This window comes from Amblyraja radiata, chromosome 15 (assembly GCF_010909765.2).
Source record: "Amblyraja radiata isolate CabotCenter1 chromosome 15, sAmbRad1.1.pri, whole genome shotgun sequence".
Classification (NCBI taxonomy): domain Eukaryota; kingdom Metazoa; phylum Chordata; class Chondrichthyes; order Rajiformes; family Rajidae; genus Amblyraja; species Amblyraja radiata.
Window position 1 is genome coordinate 20620685 of NC_045970.1, and position 20961 is coordinate 20641645.

The 20961-nt window shown below is 41.7% G+C and overlaps 1 protein-coding gene across 12 annotated transcripts in view; it reads left to right on the top strand.

Annotated features, from left to right (window-relative positions):
• fam53b (family with sequence similarity 53 member B) overlaps positions 1–20961 on the top strand; it is a 103500-nt gene that overhangs the window by 18138 nt on the left and 64401 nt on the right. For 6 of the 12 annotated variants that reach the window (XM_033033734.1, XM_033033737.1, XM_033033732.1 and 3 more), the window contains exons 2-4: positions 2633–2699; positions 9198–9400; positions 15671–15725. In XM_033033734.1, coding sequence (XP_032889625.1) covers positions 9323–9400; positions 15671–15725 — 133 coding nt within the window. In that variant the 5' untranslated portion in view covers positions 2633–2699; positions 9198–9322. Of the gene's footprint in view, positions 1–2632; positions 2705–9197; positions 9401–12647; positions 12655–15670; positions 15726–20961 lie in introns of those variants that run through there. The other 6 variants (XM_033033735.1, XM_033033741.1, XM_033033733.1 and 3 more) reach the window with 2 other exon arrangements.

The window sequence follows — 20961 nt, forward strand, 5'->3', positions numbered from 1 at the left end:
GTAGGAGTTACAAGTGGGAGTATGAGTGACCCTTTAAATAACTTAGCTGCAGAACAGAGAGCAGTGTAATCACCGAGGTGGTTTGTGTATGAATAGTGATAGAGGAACTATGGAAATGTATGTCTGAATTTCACCTTGCATTCCTGAAAAAAGGCATTAACATCGTTAGGTTCATGTCATGATCTCTGCAAATGTAAATTACTTCTGGAAGTGCGATGTGGAAATTCCAGCATTAGATTAGATTAGATTAGATAGCCTTTATTGTCCTTCAGACCGAAGTCTGAACGAAATTGAAGCAGTCATACATACAATACAATACAATAAAAAACAACAATAAACACATATTAACATCCACCACAGTGAGTCCACCCAACATCTCCTCACTGTGATGGAGGCAAAAGTCTTAGGTCTCCAGTCTCTTCCCTCCTCTTCTCCTTCTAATAACACAAATAGCATGAAGTAAAATGTGTCAGAAATGTTCTTTATGGCATTTCACTCCTGGTGAAATTGACTTATGATTATGTCAAGATGAAAGAAAGCAGGGTCGCATTATCACATTTGTAGCCAATGTACATTGAATTGAGCAGCAAAATATGTTCTGGGTGTTGAAAATAGCACAATCATTGCATGTTTTTTTAACATGAATATGGTGTATTCTGAAGGAAAAATGTATGACTGAAATAACTGCTAAAGTTCTGAGGTATAAAAATATTTTTCTTAATAACATCCAGTAAAGGCTGAGATAACAACACCCAGCATGCAGGCTGATAACAGCATGAATGTATACCACAAATATAACTCAATTGTTTTTTACAATTAGTCTCCAGCTGTACATCAGGACCCAATACTGATGCTGTGGATAGATTTAAACAGTGATATGTTAATAACCAAACACATTATGGATCTACTGATAATACAACTTATGCAAACAAAATTAAACATTATAGTAAATTCTTGACTGCTTTCCAGATCTTGCTTTGAAATCAAAGTCAGCTTTTCTTAAAAATGGCAAGCCGTTGATAACTGCCTCATTGTTAGGATATTTTAGCAGCAGCTTTTCCTTGTCGGTTCTCACCTGCCTCTCTTCATGTCCTTTCTCCAGTCATGAATAGTGGATAGTCTGAACTGCTTTCCAAAAAATGTTGAATCCTCTCCCCCCCCTCCCCCCCCCCCCCTCACAAATATTCAATCTGGGTGCTAATACTACGTTTAGTTTTGTTTAGAGATACAGTGCAGAAACAGGCCCTTTGGTCTACCGGGTCCACGCTGACCAGTGATCCTCGCACATTAACACGATCCTACACACATTGGGGACAATTTACACTTATACCAAGCCAATTAACCTACAAACCTGTGCGTCTTTGGAGTGTGGGAGGAAAACGAAGATCTCAGATAAAACGCATGTGGTCATGGGGAGAACGCACAAACTCCGTACAGACAGCACCTGTAGTCAGGATCGAACCCGGGTCTCCGGCACTGCAAGCACTGTGAGGCAGCAACTACCGCTGCGCTACTGTGCCACTCCATGAAGAAATAAGAATGCAGCCAATGCCTGACATACGTGTCTGAAGAAGGGTCTCGACTCGAAACGTCGCCTATTCCTTTTCTCAAAAGATGCTGTCTGACCCGCTGAGTTACTCCAGCTTTTTGTGTCTATGTATGCGTTACCAAGGCCGATCTCTATGATTGCTTACTGTCATGGTATATCAAATTGAGTTAATTACTGTATTGTGAAACATATTTTCCATAAGCATTTCCGAAACCAAGTTGCATTATCAGAAAGCTGTTGCACAGATCATGTTAGTACTATCTGCACAGGAGAAAACATGACATATCTCAAAGTTTTTTAGACCCAAAATATTTGTAGTGTAGGGATAGCCGAGAGGAAGCTACACTTATTTTTATAGGATGGAGTTCTTTGGGCACATTAAATTGGACACATTATTCTTAATGTTCCCATCACCATCACCATCATCTCACTCAGAATGGGAAGATGCAAATATCTTGGAAAATTTGAAAGACAAGAGTTCATATTTGCCAAAGACTAGAATGTTAGGCCCTGTTTCAAATACAAGTGATTGGAGTTATGACAGCATTTTAATGACACGTCCCTGGGTTAATTTGGTAATAGAAGGGGGAGAGGTTGTTGGTAGTCAGGAGCGTGTCCCTGTGGAGAGTGGGGGAGACCAAAGGCATTCTTGAGGAGTGTGAAATAAATACTCCTGGCCCTTTTTAATATAGGACAATCTACCAGAAGGAATGAGTAGCCTTTGCCTTGGTTCAGCAAGGAATCTTGCAACGTCAGGTATCGCCTCATTTTTTGTTGAATTTAAGTAGTGGCATTGATCATATCAAAACGTAGCAACTTTGGATAGCTTACTATTTCCATGCTGCATTTACTTCAAGCAACTCATCAATGTCCTGAATTGTACCTTTTTTAAAGTGGACCACTCAGGTAGGATGGGTGCTGACATTTCTAACCCCTTCTGCTGGTCTTCTCCCAGCTATCGATGGGTTGGAGAGTTGGGGGGTTAATATGGAGAGCATTTTATTAACATTGAAGATATAAGTGGAAAGGGAATGTTTAGATACTGGAGCATTACCACTAACTATTTAATCTATCCACATACAGAATTCAGAAAAAAAGTTGGACAAATACTAAAAGACGTCAGATGAGAAGGGGGAGATGCCAGCACTGGGTAAGGTGAGATAAGCCAGCTGGGAGACCCCACCACTGTTATCCTATGATTGATGGTCAGCATAGTCTCGGTGGGCCAAAGGGCCTGTTTTCCTTGCTGTACATTTCATGGTTACACTTGGCATGAGACAATGGGATGGTCCGAAGTCTTCTAATATGACATTAAACTAATGCGTTATCTCCTCCTAGACTAAGTGAAAAGCCTGCATGCATCATCTATCATCAGCTGAGAGCAGAGACAAATTTCTGAATAGTCCAGTTATTGAAATCAATTTAAATTGTCACAACTATGTGTGAAAGTACATTTTGCAAATAAAACTGTCTCAGCGGAAAATAATGAATTGTTTCACCTTTTTAGAGCTCTGTGTGCAAGTAAAACCTCATTTGGATTTGTAGCAAATGAATTCTGGACTCTGCTTCAAGATAAAAACATATTGATCTTTTAGTTCTGGTATCTATTCAGATAAAATCAATGCAGGAAAAACAATCTTGTATCAATAGAGTGCCCTAAAAATCAGAAAGCATTGCACAGCAAGGAAAGTGCAGTTTCTGGTGTTGGATGGGAAACGCACAGTCAATTTGCACACAGCATGTTCCCAATGTGTATTGACAGACAATAATGTTATTGATAAATATTACCTGGTCAATCAGGTTAAATTCCAAAGCCTTCGTCAGAATAGTGCTGCAGTGCCATCATATATTCACCTGAGAGAGCAGACAAGCCCTGAGTTTACTGCCTCAACTGATGGTTGCTACCAATAGGGGTAAATGTTGTGGTGAGGTATTCAGCGCATTCACGTCTCTGGAATGGAAAGATGCTACCAATTGGGCTGAGTTGAAGCTGACTTTGAGTCCAGCCAATCTGAGTCCACCAGAAAAAAATTAACTCTACGACGTGGAAAATACGTTTTATTTTCTGGTACAAAAGTCTCAGTTGAGCTTTGAGCAGCACAATTTCTTTTGAAATTCTTCAAATATATAATTCACTGATGTATAATGGATGTAATGGAATCTCTGGTCTCAAGTGGAAACCTGAGTGTGTGGGCATGATGCTGGAAGGAATTTTTAAACTTCCAGTTTTTGAGCTGTTTTACTGCGTTGCAGTTAGTTAACAAATGTGTGTGTTTTCAAATCCACGAGATCAATTCATTGGCAAGTGGAATATTTATGTTATTAGTGCCAAGCTTTCTGCAGAAGCAACTCAAAAGACACACTTTATGATGAAGCTATAACTGTGCTTTAATTTATTTACAAATTTAGAAAGACCATTTATCCTGTGTAAAAATGTTATCTTTCCCACAAATTTTGATTGGAAGTGATAAATACAATCTATCAGCATCTAATTCACAATTTCAATTTGGAAATATTGTGGAAGCATAGTGGAAGCAGTAAAATCAATAAGCATTGTTTCGTATGTGTTTAACAATTTAATGTTTTCTTACCGGTAAAATCCTACTGACAGCCAATTCTGGTGGAAAAGACAAGTTTTTGTAGGAAGACACAAGGAACTGCAGATGCTGGAATCTTGAGTAAAACACGAAGTGCTGGAGTAACTCAGGGAGTCAGGCAGCATCTTTGGAGGGAATGGTCACTCAATATTTCAATTAGGGTCCTGATCCTTTCAGGTCAGGACATCATCTTCAGAAATGCTGCCTGATGTACTGAATGCTTTCTGTTTTACTCACTGGTCTTTGCTATGGTTCAGTCATGGTGAACAGGGCACTAACGGGCCTGTACCACTTAGGCGATTTTTTTCGATGACAGCCGGAAAATAGGCTGTTGCCACTTGGTCACGGGGTGACACCTGTATTGTCGTGAGTTGTCTCCTCAAGTCTCGTAACTTTTTTCTTGTCGCCGCTGGATTTTGAAATGTTCAAAACCTTTCGGTGACAGTGGGCCTGACGTTGCCTGTCTTCTCCTGTCGTAGGTGTTGTCGTAAGTTGTCGCCAAGATGATGGCAGGTGACGTTGGTTGTCGCTAGGTGATGACCTCGGTCAATTCCATTGGCAACAACCTACGTCATCCTATGTCAACTGGCGACAATACCAGCATCAAGAGAAGTCTTCAGTTGTCTTTATTTGTCGCCGACAGGGTCGTAGCTTGTCGTAGCTTGTCGCGGGTGGAGTAGGTTGACTTCGGTTGTCGTAGGTGTGGTGGTAGGTGGACGTCCCAAGTCGCGAGCAATTGTGTCACCTGTTGACGTAGCTTGACTTCGACTAGGTGGTAGCTTGTCGTAGACATGGTCGTAGGGTGAGTCCATTTCAGCGTCCCGCTACGACCGTGATTGTCGCCGGCAGTCGCCTAAAAAATCGCCTGGGTGGGACAGGCCCTTTAGGGTGCTCTGTGACTCATATTGATGGTGAGGCGATCAATTTTATGTGAGGTGCTGATTGAATAGTGTTTTTGTAGTGAGATCCTTGGGAACGGGACTAATGAGATGAGAATGCCCAGGAGCTCCAGAAGCTAAGTAACTGTGAATACAAACCATTCTCTATCTGGAAATGCCATTACACCTCAAGAAAAAATAAAGGATCTACATGTGTTTAAAGGCTGAGAACCAACAATAAAACGAATGACCTAAAACAAGAGGCAGAAACTAGTTGAAAGTCACAATATGTGAGGATTCTTTATTGTTGAAACCGTCACAAGGACTAATGTCACTGAGAGTCAATAACAGAGAAGCTGTCAATATTTGCAAGAAGCAAGTCAAGGAGATATGCTTTGGACACAAGTGTCATTGACTACATCACTCAGCACATCATCTGTCACATTCTCAGCACTATCCTGGACAAGCAAGAAGTTGCAAATGGTATCAAATGAATGAACCACCCCCCCCCACCCCCCCCCCCCCCCCCCCCCCCCCCCCCCCCCCCCCCCCCCCCCCCCCCCCCCCCCCCCCCCCCCCCCCACCCCAGGATCTCTGAGACAAATGGAACCCTGCTGGTCCTAAAACATGAAGGAGAAACACTGGCAGGAATTCATATCTACTGTGGGAAGAGGACACTATGCCAAGGGTTCTCAGGGATACTGCACTAATAGCCATCTTTCAGAAAGATGTCTTATTGAGCTCTCTGACTGCCACCAGAAAAGGCATCATAATGATCCAGATCGACTGCCAGCTCCCAATGGCTTCAGAGCTTGTCCCAGAGTTACAATGCAGATTCCATCCATCAAGTGATTCGGTGGCCATGATCTCCACCAATCTTCAACACCAGGAGAAGATAAGGGTCAGCACCGACCATTGAAGATAGCAGCCTTCAACCTCGCCAAAGTCTTGGATTTCAACAAACACATAGGATCACGGGGAATCCTTCTCCAATGTGACTACCCTCGGAAATTCATCTCCATTCCATGTGTGCTAAGGTATGACCTTCAAGCTATCGTCCTAACCAGTCCAACAGACAATATTCATTGCCCCCTCCAGAGTTCAGGCACCACCCTTGGTGGATTTAGAAAAAGCATTTGATGACCTAGGTTCCTTCACTGCTGCATCATCACAGCATGCTGTTCAATCTTTCTTGCTGAAATATTGTCCTCTAACATTCTTCTCACTGAAGAGTAGTTATTATATAGGATGGTCAATACTTTGTGCTGCACTAATGTGACAGTCTCGGCACAATTCCGCTCCCCTGATCTAGAATACCTGCCATCCCCTTTATCTAGCAAGGATATTCCATCTATACAATCTTGTTGCCAGTCTACAATCTCAAGCCAACACTGAGGTGGGACTGGAGAAATAATGCTCGATTGTTAACCCTGATGTCCTCTCCATCAAACCCTGCAAATTCAGGGAAGTCCTCTCCAAATAACATCGCCATTGCTCCTGCCCCACACAGAATGTTAACTGCTACACCACCATCAAGTAGGTCTATCTTACCATCCCTCGCCCTCATTTTGGCCAGTTTGATCATCTGTTGGTGCTGCTCCTGCTAGCCTATGGAGGATGACTGAAACGCGAGTCACCTCATGAAGACAGTAATAGAACAACAGTCTGTGGAGGCTGAGATTCTAATTCAGGACTCTTTGAATCGGTGGACTGGGCCATGTTCAAGATAACATCATCCCTCCTAATTGAATATACCTCGGTCGTCACCGTTTTCATCTCCACGAGGCTACCAGCGATGCCAAAAGATAATTCCAAAACAATTTAATGAAGTGGTTGCCAGGTTAAAGGGGCTGGGCCTGATACCATCACGGGCTACAAGCTGAAGCTGGGAGCAATCTCAAGCAACTAAGCATCTCTACCAGATTATTTCAATGCCATCTCTTGCAAGTTTGCCTGTGATATCAGTGTGGCTGTATCTACAACAATGATAAGAAAAAGTACAGGAAAGTACATGGTGTCAGGTCGTTAACCTGGCCCTTAATGTCAGTAAGATGGAAGAGTTGGTTGTTGATTTGTGGAAGTGGGAGGGGGGGGGGGGAAGGGGTGTGATCACAACCTTGTACACATCGATGAGGTTGCTGTGGAGATGATGAACAGTTCAAAGGCATCCATATCACCAGGAACCTAACCCAATCCCTTCACACTGTTGCGAAAGCACATCAGTGTATTTACTTTCTTAGGCATCTGGCTACGTCCAAGAGGATTCTCTCCGATAGATGCGAGGGATCCTTAGCACGAAGTCCCTGATCACATGCCTCATCTTAGAGCTCAGAAACAAGCATTCATCTCCAAACTGTATCACAGCAAGAAATTTCCGGCAGGACAAAAAAAATGTTTAAAGGATCTTTTGAAGGTCTCCTTTGCAAAATGTCACATGGTCTGTGACTTCAAAATAACGAAAGGACATCTGGGAACTTTATCAAAGATGACGGTGAAGCCAGGCGATTCTCTGCGTTCTGGTGTCAGAAGTGGATCTGCAATCATTCATTACAATCACTCCATTCTACAGAAAACCACTCCACTCCAACAGAAAATCTTTCATCGTATTTTACTGGACTTTATCTTGCACTAAATGTTATTCTCTTATGCTGCTACTGTACACTGTGGATGGCTTGATTGTAATCACGTGTAGTCTCTCCGCTGACTGGATAGAATGCAACACAAAAGCTTTTCACTGTACCTCGTTGCACATGACAATAAGCTAAACTAAACTAAGCACCTTGAGTCTCTTCGAGAGCAAGCAGAGACCTATGCAAACAATGGAATAAATGTCCCCCAATCACTGTGCCCCCCAAAGTTTGTTCAGCCCCCTTGTGTCACAGAAATCGAGTGAAAGCAAGTCATACTTCATCCCAAGTTTCCTAATATGAAAAGTTCAGCTAGTGTGAGTTTTGATACATACTGCCTTAACCAGTGAATCATTTGGCATCAGCTTAGTAAGTTTGAATATGATAGTGGTTGTAAAGTCTATCAGTGGGACTCATCCATTGTCTGAATAAATAGTTTTATTCTTCTGAGGCCATTTTCAATGTGGCATTACAGAACAGCAATATCAATTGAATAAAGCTCTAAATTATCCTCTCTTTTAACAATGAGAGAGCGTTTGAACTAATCCTCATCTCTAATCGGGAATCAAAGCAACTGAACATTTTTGTTGTTGGAAAAGACCTGATGCCTGAAGATACCATGAAACAAAATCATATCTCTGTTGCAAATGTCACTTTATGGTACAGTCCAATTTATAGATGTAGTGCTAATTTATGTGGAGAAAAAATGGATACAATGTACTATTTTAAGTGGAAGATCATGTGACTTTTATCCTTATCACCCATGAATAAATGAGCATTTCTATGAAAACCATGATTGAAATCCATCACAAATTCATTTATCTTAATATTTTTACTCAATTCTAGTTAACTACTGGCCTTCATTTTTTTTTTCACGAGAGCATTAATAACACAGTAGATCAGGCACGGAAATCGCTATCAAAACATGCGGGGGACACAATTTCTTGGCAGCCGCATGCGCGCACACGCACACACACACACACACACACACGCACATGCGCACAAACGCGAGGCTTCGGCCGTGGGCCCTGTGGACGGGGTAAAATCGGGAGCTGACCTGGTTGGTGACCGACTCCGAACTCCAGCAACAGCAGCTTCGTCCGCCCCGAATCGTGGGGCTTGAATCGGCCCGTTCATGGGGTCTTTCATCAGCCGACGGGGGCTTCAACATCGGGAGCCTCGATCGTTTCGATGCAGCAGTTTGATTTTAAGCCTCGCATGGTGCTGAAAGGCCCCGCGAATGGGCCGATTCATTTGTGATACTTTACATATTGATTCCTTGACTCAATCGTGGCATTAAGGTCGAGATCCAGAAGGCAGATGACCACCACACAGAGAGAAAGTGGAGTTTTAAATGGATGCCAGTCTAAGTTATTTTTAATAAGAGACCTGATCTCTGGACACAAATGAATTGTCAAATCATCTTGCCTAGTAAAAGGTGCACGGCACAAAAAAATGAGAAAGGAGACAGTAAGTATTTAGTCTTGAATTTATTGAGCAGGTAAACTTACATGTCTCTCTTTTTCTCCTCCATGGTTTTGGACAGTTATGAAGAGCCCTGCCGTAGTACCCAGCTAGATCTCACTCTCTTTTGAAGAAGATGTGTCCTAGAATGGCAACCACCGTCTACTGCCCTCAATGTAATGGACCCAGAGAAGTGACTATGTTACCATGGTGACTCTGTTAATGCAAGGTCTGGGAAACGAGGACTTGGATTATGGTATACATCACATTTTCAACACAGAACTGGTAAGCTATTAATTAAACTAAGCATGTGGAATTTAAAAAAAATTTAAGTTTAAAATATAAACAGCTTGAAAGATAACTTCCACATGTGCCTTTGTGTTATACTGCTTCAGAGCCTTAAGTGCATCTTCCATAAACTTTCAGAAATTGTACTTTTGAACCTGCAGTGCTGCCATTAATATGTAAATTTAATTTCCACTAGTTTTGCCTGGGTAATTTATTTTGATTTCATTGTGATGAATGCAGCCTTTTATTTGATCCTAAATGATATTTAGAGACCTACATAATTTGCAAGCCCAGTACAGCAGTCACACATTAATTGCAGCTGTTAGCCTGGTAATTGGAGCAGCTGCTGAAATAATATACAATAGTTGAGGAAAGTTAGTTAATATTAATTTCCGCACTATAGGTACCTTACAGTACATGGCGAAACACAACCAAATATTTAAGCAATGATTTATAAAGGCTTTCTGGGAGGGGTATCCTCTTTCAAATTAACCAATGAAATAAACTCTAACCTTTGCAATTAGAAGTAAGTTATCAAACCAATGTATAAGACAAGGTGCTTAAGAGGTTATTGTCCTTTGCACCCCATTTCTGCCAGGTATTTGGCATCACTCCTGAGAGGAGGTATCCTGGATTGTAATATTCCATTTTAATATTTCCATGAACTTTATTTGTGAAGATGAATGAATGTCTTTGACAGACTTGTCCGTGCCTAACTCAGACAGGTGCAGCATTTATGAGCATGAATGTAGCAGCGTGGAAAATCCATTTGATGGTCATTTCAAGAGCAGATTTTCCTTTTCAGTGCCTGGGCATAAGAGTTTGACAAGGCAGAAGTATTTATCACCAGTTTGGGCACAAGTTGTTATGATTTTCCCATTCATTAAACCGCCAGCTGCTCATATCCAAGTTTCCAGTAAGCATTTCTGGTCTGCAAACCTCATGTACCTTGATGTTGAAGAGTAAAGTTTTTCCCTTGTTTTTGAAATGGAACTTAGACTTGATTGGTAGAACAAACTGAATGAGTTGGAAAGTCTTAGGTACACAAAATTGCTGGAGGAACTCAGCGGGTGCAGCAGCATCTATGGAGCGAAGGAAATAGGCGACGTTTCGGGCCGAAACCCTTCTTCAGTTGGAAAGTCTTGTTAGTTTTATTGAAGGGACACACATTAATGTTTTAATAACATGAGCAGATTAAAACCTAAACTCACTTTATTAACATTTCTTTGTTTGGAATGCAAACTGAAGCATTAATCCACCTACTTACTTCAATTAGAGTGGCAAAGAACTGCAGCATGAATGAACTGCAGCAGTCTGAAGAAGGGTTTCGGCCCGAAACGTCGCCTATTTCCTTCGCTCCATAGATGCTGCTGCACCCGCTGAGTTCCTCCAGCAATTTTGTGTACCTGCAGCATGAATGCTATTAGCTTTGCTTTTTGTATTGGGATTTCTATACTTTGAAATCATACCATCCGAACAAGATTGCCCAAGAAATCACGCCAGTTTTCACGAGTTCTCTGTTGAAAGTATTGCTTGAGGTTTTGACAGGAAGGCAGCATAGCAGGTCAACCTGACACTTGTTATGAAAGTCGAATGAAGACTGAAGCTACGAGGTTCACTGAACAGCATTGTTGTGTTTATGTGGGCAATGCTATGTCTCGGGTTCTTGCAGATGCCAGCCTGTATCCCAGCAAATATGATCTTTGCAGCTAGCTATAGAAGGAGCATACCACGGTACATGTAACGATCTTACATGTACACAGGAGTGTTGCAATGATGGGGTACTATGGTCTGGGAGGTCGCATATGTTCAGTTTTTGACAGACTGGTTACGAATATTGCCTTTGGGGGGGGGGGGGGGGGGGGCATGATTTTTCTACAAACCGTGTAGGGCCACAGCCAGAGGCTTCTAGCAGAAATAAGGTAGATAGGAAGATATCTGAAAGGACATGAGCACAATTTATAAATGCCTGTGCATTAAAGCAGGCATATGCCTTGGCCTGAAGTCAAAGTATATGAACTTGCTTCTCGTCGACTATGGATGTCAGTGACTTCCTTAACCGCAGCAGTGACCAGGAAATGATACATGGCAGGAATCAACACTGGTATTCAGGAATGAACCTGAGGGTGGGTTGTGACCCCTACCTTCATGGTAAAGCATTAAATACACATATGGGGATGTAATTGAGGTACTAAGAGGTCAAAGATCCAAGGGAGGCAAATAATTAAATAATGTGGATTTACAGGAAATAGAGGAATGTGCTGAGTAACTAAGAGCTACTCTTTTACAGCCTAAGGATGAAAATGTTACCATACATGAAGTTTTACACTACTCAAGTAAAGTGTAATTAGGGGAGTTTTGCAGTTGGTGGGAAGAAAAAACAGTGTGTGAGAGAACTCCTTGCCACCCCAATCCCAGAAAGAAAGACATGCGAGACATGCAAAATTCCTCTTCTCTGGGGTTCTGAAGATAATTTCAAGCCAGTTTGTAATCCATTTGCTGTATAAAATCACCCCACAACGGTTTTGTGGACTATAATATTTCTAGAAGTTTATTAGGATCTAGCATCCTGGCATCTTTTCATGGTTGAGAATGTGACAGCACCCCATTTTGTATTAATTTAACAATTACATGTGGAATACATGATCGGTTTCAAGTGCTAGTTTTCTTGTGGAGGCCCTTTCCACAAGGTGCATCCACTGAAATTATATTCTCTGTTAAAATTAGTTCAGATTAGCATTTAGCTCTTAGTTGGATAATAGCAGGACGTTATAATTAGGGGATTCTTTTTTTTCCCCAATTGAGAATTTTTTTCCAATTGGATCCCTGTTGGATTCAACTTTGTGAGAAATTTGCCTTTGTTACATATTTCTTCTGGGTTGCTGTAGTAAAGGGCCTGTCCCACTTTCCCGAGCTACTCACAAATTCTCCCGAGTTTTCCCCTTGATTCAAGCTCGGAGAATGTCCGCAATGAGTCCGTAGGAGGTACTCAGGGCTATTTCTTTTACTTGTGGACATTTTTCATCAGGCCGAAAAAACGTCCCGACTCATCTGATGCCCCGAGTACCTACGGCTGTCATAACGAGCCACTACGATATATCTATGGACTCGTTACAGACATTCTCCGAGTTTGAATCAAGGGAAAACTCGGGAGAATTTGTAAATAACTCGGGAAAGTGGGACAGGCCCTTAAAGTGAAGCAAGCCTTTATTGCTTCAACTGAAGAGTTTGATGCCTGTAACAGAGAACTGGTGGTGCTGTCTCTTTGTAGCATCAGTGGATTACGTTTAAACAGTGGTTTAATTATTTTCTGTGATAGTGTCAAAATATCATTCTCGTTCTTGCTATATCTTGTTGAGGGTAAATACATGAAATTAGCACTTAATCTTTTGTTTGAGTGGCTTCCTAAAATGGTTGAAAGTCTCTTCTGGAATGGAGAGAGACAGCTGTGTAAAATGGCAGAGGTTATTACAGACCCATCTGTTCACAGTTGTGGCCAAACCATGAAATAATTCTGAAGGAAAGCTTCTCAAATACGAGTATAGAGTACCCACTTAAAAATAATCAACATTTGCAAGTTTACATACGTATCAGGTCATTTTGTTAAATTGGAGAGCAGCCAATAAAAGTTCAGATTTGGTCACCGGCTTGTGTTCATTTGGTTGTTCCCAACAATAGTGACAGGGAGAACACCGCAGTTATGACATTGCCACTGGGATTGTTGAGGGGGGGAAAAAAATCACTTGCAGTTCCTGCTCCAGATCACCACTCAAAATGGCCTGCGGACAGTGAACCCACGTGGTGGCCAAGTGAAGACTGAACAGTGCTCCAACGTGGCATGCCAAGGCCAGTATCCCGATGACATCCATGAGGACTGGATGAAGGCAGGCTGATGTATAGCTCACAACATAGCCATGCAGAAGATGAGCAGAAAAAAACATTCAGAAAATGGGAATGGGAAATGTAATCCATGTCTGGCCATAATTCACTCTCTTTTGGAATATTTGTCATGTAATTCTTCTGGCCAGGCTACTTACAGTTTGGGGAAGGTAGTCAGAGGAACTTCCACAGTACAAGTGACTACTACAGGTGTTGTATGGTGCAGATTGCCTTTTAAAATGGTAGAACACAATTCATTTCTTGGCTCATGTTGCCGCAGAATAGAGAAGTCCATCTTCTGACCAAATCGTGAACAGACTGCTAACTTCAGTATCTTCACGATCCTGTGTCCATAAACAAAGGCAATTGATTCGCAGTTTAATAAAATAAAATAAGTTCATCCTAGATTATGAACAATGGAGAACACTTATGTAGAAGGAAGTCCAAGCAGGAAAGCTGTGAACAGTGATCAGAAGTGATTAGAACGGCGTATCTAGTTTGCGGCTTTGCTAATTTAATCTCTGGAGTACAGAAGTGTCGGTTTTATTTCACAAGTCATATCAAGCAAGGAGTTTGCAAAAGTCTATGAATTCCAGCTGTTGATTTAAACTCGAAACTTTGGAGCAGGAAGCAGTTTTACCACTTCGATTCAATAAGAACATGAACTTATGAAGACAATTTGTCTCTGATATTCTTATTTTAATCTAGATGGCTTCAGGTTTCATCAGAAAAGGTTCATCTTTGAAATTGAAGTGAACCATGCCCATGCATAAAAAAGTTAGCAGGAAAATTACAATATTATAACATCAATTGACATTTCCGACAATTATTAAAGGGGAAAAAAAGTGCATATTCTTCACAATCATTTAGAATTCAAGTTAAAGGCCTGTACTGGGGGTATTGGGGGTTCAGTATTGATGTGGATAGAGAACTGGCTGGCAAACAGGAAGCAAAGAGTAGGAGTAAACGGGTCCTTTTCACAATGGCAGGCAGTGACTAGTGGGGTACCCGCAAGGCTCAGTGCTGGGACCCCAGCTATTTACAGTATATATTAATGATCTGGATGAGGGAATTGAAAGCAACATCTCCAAGTTTGCGGATGACACTAAGCTGGGGGGCAGTGTTAGCTGTGAGGAGGATGCTAGGAGACAGCAAGGTGACTTGGATAGGCTGGGTGAGTGGGCAAATGTATGGCAGATGTGGATAAATGTGAGGTTATCCACTTTGGTGGCAAAAATAGGAAAGCAGACTATTATCTAAATGGTGGCATATTAGGAAAAGGGGAGATGCAACGAGACCTGGGTGTCATGGTACACCAGTCATTGAAAGTAGGCATGCAGGTGCAGCAGGCAGTGAAGAAAGCAAATGGTATGTTAGCTTTCATAGCAAAAGGATTTGAGTATAGGAGCAGGGAGGTTCTACTGCAGTTGTACAGGGTCTTGGTGAGACCACACCTGGAGTATTGCGTACAGTTTTGGTCTCCAAATCTGAGGAAGGACATTATTGCCATAGAGGGAGTGCAGAGAAGGTTCACCAGACTGATTCCTGGGATGTCAGGACTTTCATATGAAGAAAGACTGGATAGACTCGGCTTATTCTCGCTAGAATTTAGGAGATTGAGGGGGGATCTTATAGAAACTTACAAAATTCTTAAGGGGTTGGACAGGCTAGATGCAGGAAGATTGTTCCCGGTGTTGGGGAAGTCCAGGACAAGGGGTCACAGCTTAAGGATAAGGGGGAAATCCTTTAAGACCGAGATGAGAAAAACATTTTTCACACAGAGAGTGGTGAATCTCTGGAACTCTCTGCCACAGAGGGTAGTTGAGGCCAGTTCATTGGCTATATTTAAGAGGGAGCTAGATGTGGCCCTTGTGGCTAAGGGGATCAGGGGGAATGGAGAGATGGCAGGTACGGGATACTGAGTTGGATGATCAGCCATGATCATATTGAATGGCGGTGCAGGCTCGAAGGGCCGAATGGCCTACTCCTGCACCTATTTTCTATGTTTCTATGTACTTACTAGGAGATATTTCACACAGGCCAAGTGGTAAAAGTCGTAATCATTTAAGTTCCTACATGGGAGTTATTCAAAACTAGTCAGTTAGTGGTGTCATAATATCGCGTGGTCACATGACACAATTCTTTTGTTGTGATTGGGTAACTTTACTCGTTGTAAAATGTCTCGCTGCATCAGCACCTTTGCCAATTGCATTTCTTTTCCCGTGGGATATGATTGGCTAACTTCTTGACCTCTTTATTTTTATTTTTGATGCATGCTTTTTATTCGTTAGTCAGCAACCTAAAATGGCTTTTTTATATTAGCCCACTCTTGACCTCGGAGATTTTCTGTTCTAATTTTGAGTTAACGGCTACTTTTAATAATTTCAGCGCAGTCCAAAGAAGATGAGTAAAGGGCCCACTCTCCTCTCGTGTGGAATTATGGGTAAGTGTTGAAATGATTTACCAGTACCTATTTGTCTCAAATATTATCTTCCCATATTTATTATTAAAGTGGGACCAGCTTCAAAGAATAAAATTATGAAGGAGGATAATTTCATGGTCTTAATACAGCACAGAATATATTTTCTCTGGAGATTGTGCTGTTTCCCATGTTTGTTAGTCATGGAAGATTTTCTGGGCACTAGGAATTCTAGTTCTGAATTGAATAAATTAAACCCTTTAAGCCATTTAGATCAGAGAATATATAACATGCAATAATATTACGGATACATTGAGGAGCACATTGTTTGTGTGTAATGCATAGTTTTGGCAACTCCTAACACAGTGGGAAAAGAGGCCTTTTAAACTATAGAATAACTTCACGGATCTTGCACCCCCAACAATGAACTGTGTTTGAAGGGAATGTGGATCATTATCAGAGCTACACTGTTACAGCAGCTACACTGACATGCTTCCTTCAGATGAAATGCCCTACAGGGAGCACAGGATGTGGCAATTTACTTTTATATGTCTGGGTTCCAGTCTCTGTCAACCCATCCTCCCCCATTCTAATCCCAATTGCATTATGTCTTGATTAATGCACGGCCTTACAATTTTGAAAATAAAATGATACTTGAATCTGATACTTGTAAATGCAGCGAGCTGATTGTGTGCACGTGCTTGTACTGAGCTCTCCATAAAACCAGAGGCCAATGCTATTAAATACTGTTTTTGTGGTCCAGGTATAAAAGTGGAAAGGGAGGACATTACATTGAATCCAGTTTCAAGAGGTATATTGAGTCAGCAATCTGTTGAAAGGGACAAAGGGTGTAGCCATTGAAACCGTTAATTGAATGGGTAGAGGAATTTCCATCCTAAATAGTTCAAGAGCCATGGGATTGCTTCAGGCATGAACTGAACCGATTCTCTTGATAGTGTGTGTGTGTGCATGCAGCATTGCCTTGGCCAGTGGACTGTAAATATGTAAAATACTGATCATGCCCAGACATATCTGCCTAATATAGGCACTGCTTGGGATAAAGCAAAAAACCTTTGAGCTTATTGATGTTTAATAAGTTTAAACTGCTGAAGCATTTTTAAATTCCATTTAATATATCATGCGTGTTGTTTCCAATGAGTTAGTGTTACACAGCAGAGAAACATGCCTTTTGGCCCAACTTGTCCTTGCCGACCAAGGTGCCTTTCATGAGCCCATTTGCTTGCATTTAGCCAATATTGATCTAAAGGGCCTGTCCCACTTGCAGATTTTTTTCGGCGACTGCCGGCGTCATATCAGTGGCGACAAAAAAAATGTTGCGACACTTGAGGAAACACCATGCGTCAATACGTCGTCACACCGCGTCACGCCGCAACTTTTTCAGTGACCTTATACGTCAGTCAACAATGCCGGCAGTCACCAAAATAATCGCCAAGTGGGACAGGCCCCTTATGTCTTTCCTGTTTGTGTCCCTATCTAAATGTTACTTAGCTGTTCCAATTGTATCTCACTCTGCTACTTCTTCCGGCAGCTCATTCCATATACCCACCACCCTGTGTGTGGGAAAAACTTCCCATTAAATCTTTCCCCTCTCACCTTAAATCTATGTCCCCTAGTTTTAGACTCCCCTATCCTGAGAAAAAGACCGTGACCATCCCCCTTAACTAAATTCCTCATGATTTTATAAATCTTTAATGTCACCCTTAACCATCGCTCTAGGAAAACCAGACGTTGCATATCCAGCCTTGCCATAACTCAAGCCAGCTAATCCCAGCAACATCTTTGGGAACATTTTCTTCACCGTCTCTAGCTTAATCGCATCCTTCCTTACAGTATGGTGCCCAGAACTGCGCATGGTGTTTCACGTACGGTCTCTCCAACATCTTGTACAGCTCTGACATGATATCCCAACTCTTGTACTCAATGCTCTGTCCAATGAAGGCAAGTAGGCCAAATGCTGCCTTCACCACCTTGTCCAGCTGCATTGCCAACTTCAGGAAACTATGTACTTGTAACCCTATATCTCTCTGTTCTATAACATTCCATGGTGTCCTGTCATTTACTATACAATTCATAGAAACATAGAAAATAGGTGCAGGATAGGCCATTTGGCCCTTCGAGCCAGCACCGCTGATCATCCAAAATCAGTACCCTGTTCCTGCTTTTTCCCCATATCCCTTCATTCCTTTAGCCCTAAGAGCTAAATCTAACTCTCTATTGAAAACATCCAGAGAATTGGCCTCCACTGCCTTCTGTGGCAGAGAATTCCATGGATTTACAACTCTCTGGGTGAAAACGTTTTTCCTCATCTCAGTCCTAAATGGCCTACCGCTTATTCTTAAACTGTGACCCCAGGTTCTGGACTCCCCCAACATCGGGAACATTTTTCCTGCATCTAGCCTGTCCAATCCGTTAAGAATTTTACATGTTTCTATAAGATCTCCTCTCATCCTTCTAAATTCCAGTGAATACAAGCCCATTCTTTCATCATAAGTCAGTCCTGCCATCCTGGGAATTAACCAGGTGAGCCTACGCTGCACTCCCTCAATAGCAAGAATGTCCTTCCTCTAATTAGACCATTTAACAATGAAGGTACTGCAAGTGACATTTTTGCTATGAGGAACAACGTTGATGGTAGAATATGTACTGGCACCACGTCCCACGTGGTCTCTGAGGCAGCGATAACAAGGAGAGATAACTTTGCCACCCTCTTGACTTCCGAATGATGCATGGCTTTGAGAAAAAGCTACTAAAAATTGAGGTATATACCAAAAAATGTCGAGTATTGCAGACTTTGTCTCCATCTGTGCATTTTATACTATTATTTTACCAACTGCAATCACCGAAGGTGGCCAAGAGTTTCTCACACCTCTTTATTCACTAGGTTTCTTTTCATCAGTGTAAATATTAATCAGTTCACATTCCCTTCCATTTATAAATTACCCTGCTGCTCCTCATTAAAACATTCCTTACAGGAAAATTGACAAGCTTCTGCCAACCTATACTTTTAAAGTGAGGAACCAGTGCGAGTTACTTGTAGAAAGCAATGGTAATAACTAACTTTCCATAGTGACAAGTGTATTGGAGTGGTATCAGAAATATAGCCTGCTTTTGGTTTCGTTTTTACGGCTTGCTTAATTTTTAACTATCATGTCTCTATGTTTTTAACAAAGTTCATCTGGCCTGAAAATTAGAAATTAATTTTAAGGTTTGTGCCAAGACTCCCCCCCCCCCCCCCCCCAAATCAAATGCCTTTTACACATGCTGACAATACTCGGCTTCTGAAATAGGTTGTTTGCTTGCACACAGCAAATGCCACCACATTGCCGAGAAGATAGAACACAGATTTCCCTGGAATGGCATGTTTTTATCATTCCCACATGGGAATGTCTTGTGGAATTCCAACCTTTTATTTTTATGTTTTTATATAAATAAGGGTGGGAACAGGTGGAGTCACTTTACCTTGTGTAAACACGGTGGAAATCCAAAGCAAATTATTGAATCAAAGAGCCTGCCCATTGACAGAAGTTACTGGAGCAACAATGGCAACAGTTTCAATGCAAAAGAATGAATGGCTAAACATTGAACATATTGTTAAATTGATAGATATGATTGAACTTATTTAAAGTGGGGCTGGAGGTGGTGGAATCCATTTTCATACTTAGAACTTCAGTAGAATCTGATGTGAAGGAGGCTAATCGGTTTGCACCAGCTTGTGCTGCCTCACAAAAAAGAGTATGACTGATTCTCATTTTACGTTCCTCTGCAATCAGGGCTGATGCCTCTGAGCATTACTGCTTGCAAGGAGAACATGCTGATACCTTGTAGACCATGTACTTACTCAATCTGCTCCTTGTACATTTGCCCATTCATCATCTGAGTGCTGTTTCTGCTGGAGATGCATGAGCTAATATATGCCAACTATTGGCCCTGCACTCCAATTTCATTTCATACAGTTTAGAGATACAGCACAGAAAAAGGTCCTTCGGCCCACTGAGTTCACGCTGATCAGGGATCACCCATTTACACTAGTTCTAGTTATCCCACTTTTGGATCCACTCTTCGCACACGAGCGGCAATTTACAGAGGCCAATTATTGCATACCTTTGGTATGTGTGAGGAAACCAGAGCACCTGGAGGAAACCCACGCAGTCACAGGGAGAACAAGTGCAAACTCCACACAGACAGCACACGAGGCCAGGATTGAACCCGGGTCTCTGGAGCCGTGAGGCAGCGGCAGCACCTGCTCCACTTTGCCACCCTTTCCCGATACCTCTCGCAACTTTGCATGCCATCTTCACACTTCCTAAACAGTGTTATCTCCAAAATCTTGAGACAAAGTTCTATATACAGAGGAGAAACGGAAAGGAGATGGTTGTCACAATCCTTCATATATCTTCACATTTGGCCATTGTGCTAAGGAATGGAAGCTGCTGGCAATATCTTAGATATAAGAGAAAATGGGGGGAACTTATTAGCCTAACATCAAGCCAGACCATGCAAGGATGCCAGATCTTTTCCTCATTGGCCAATCAGATATAATTTTAAGATAGGGTTCCAGATTGTGAATAAACTTAAGTTCCACAGTCATGCTAAGAGTGGAACTTGCGTCTCGATATTTACTTTGGGCCTTTGGATCAGTACTGTATATGGTTAACTTTTACATGCTAACTATTTTCCCCTATGTACTAACGACTCTATGTTAACCTTCGATTAACCCCACTGATCGTTTTGGCAAAATAATAAAACATTCTGTACTCTCGCCAACACTCTCTTTTTCATAATCAGGGAATATTTTATTAAAGACATTTACATGGCATTATATTACATGTGCCATTTGAAAGTTTACATGCAAAACACGTACTGTATTTCCATATCAATGCAATTTACATTTCCTTAAAGAACTATATTGTGGTTTATACAATTTGTGCTAGTTGCCTGATACGGGAAATGGTGTTGAAACAATAATAATCCAGAGGCTTGGACTAAACGTCCAGTGACATGAGCTCAACTATTAGCATGGCACCTGTGGGATTTACATCTGTTAATAATCACAAACTTGGTCTTAATATAATATCTGAATCTTTAATATTCTTAAAGCGAGGAGATCTGTCACCTTTACATGCTCTGCCTTGAAGTTGGGCTGAAGGGTTTCCCCACTTTCTCTTTCCACTCAGATATTGCCAGCAGCTTCCATTCCTTTAGCGCAGTGTCCAAATGTGAGGATGAACGGAGGACTGTC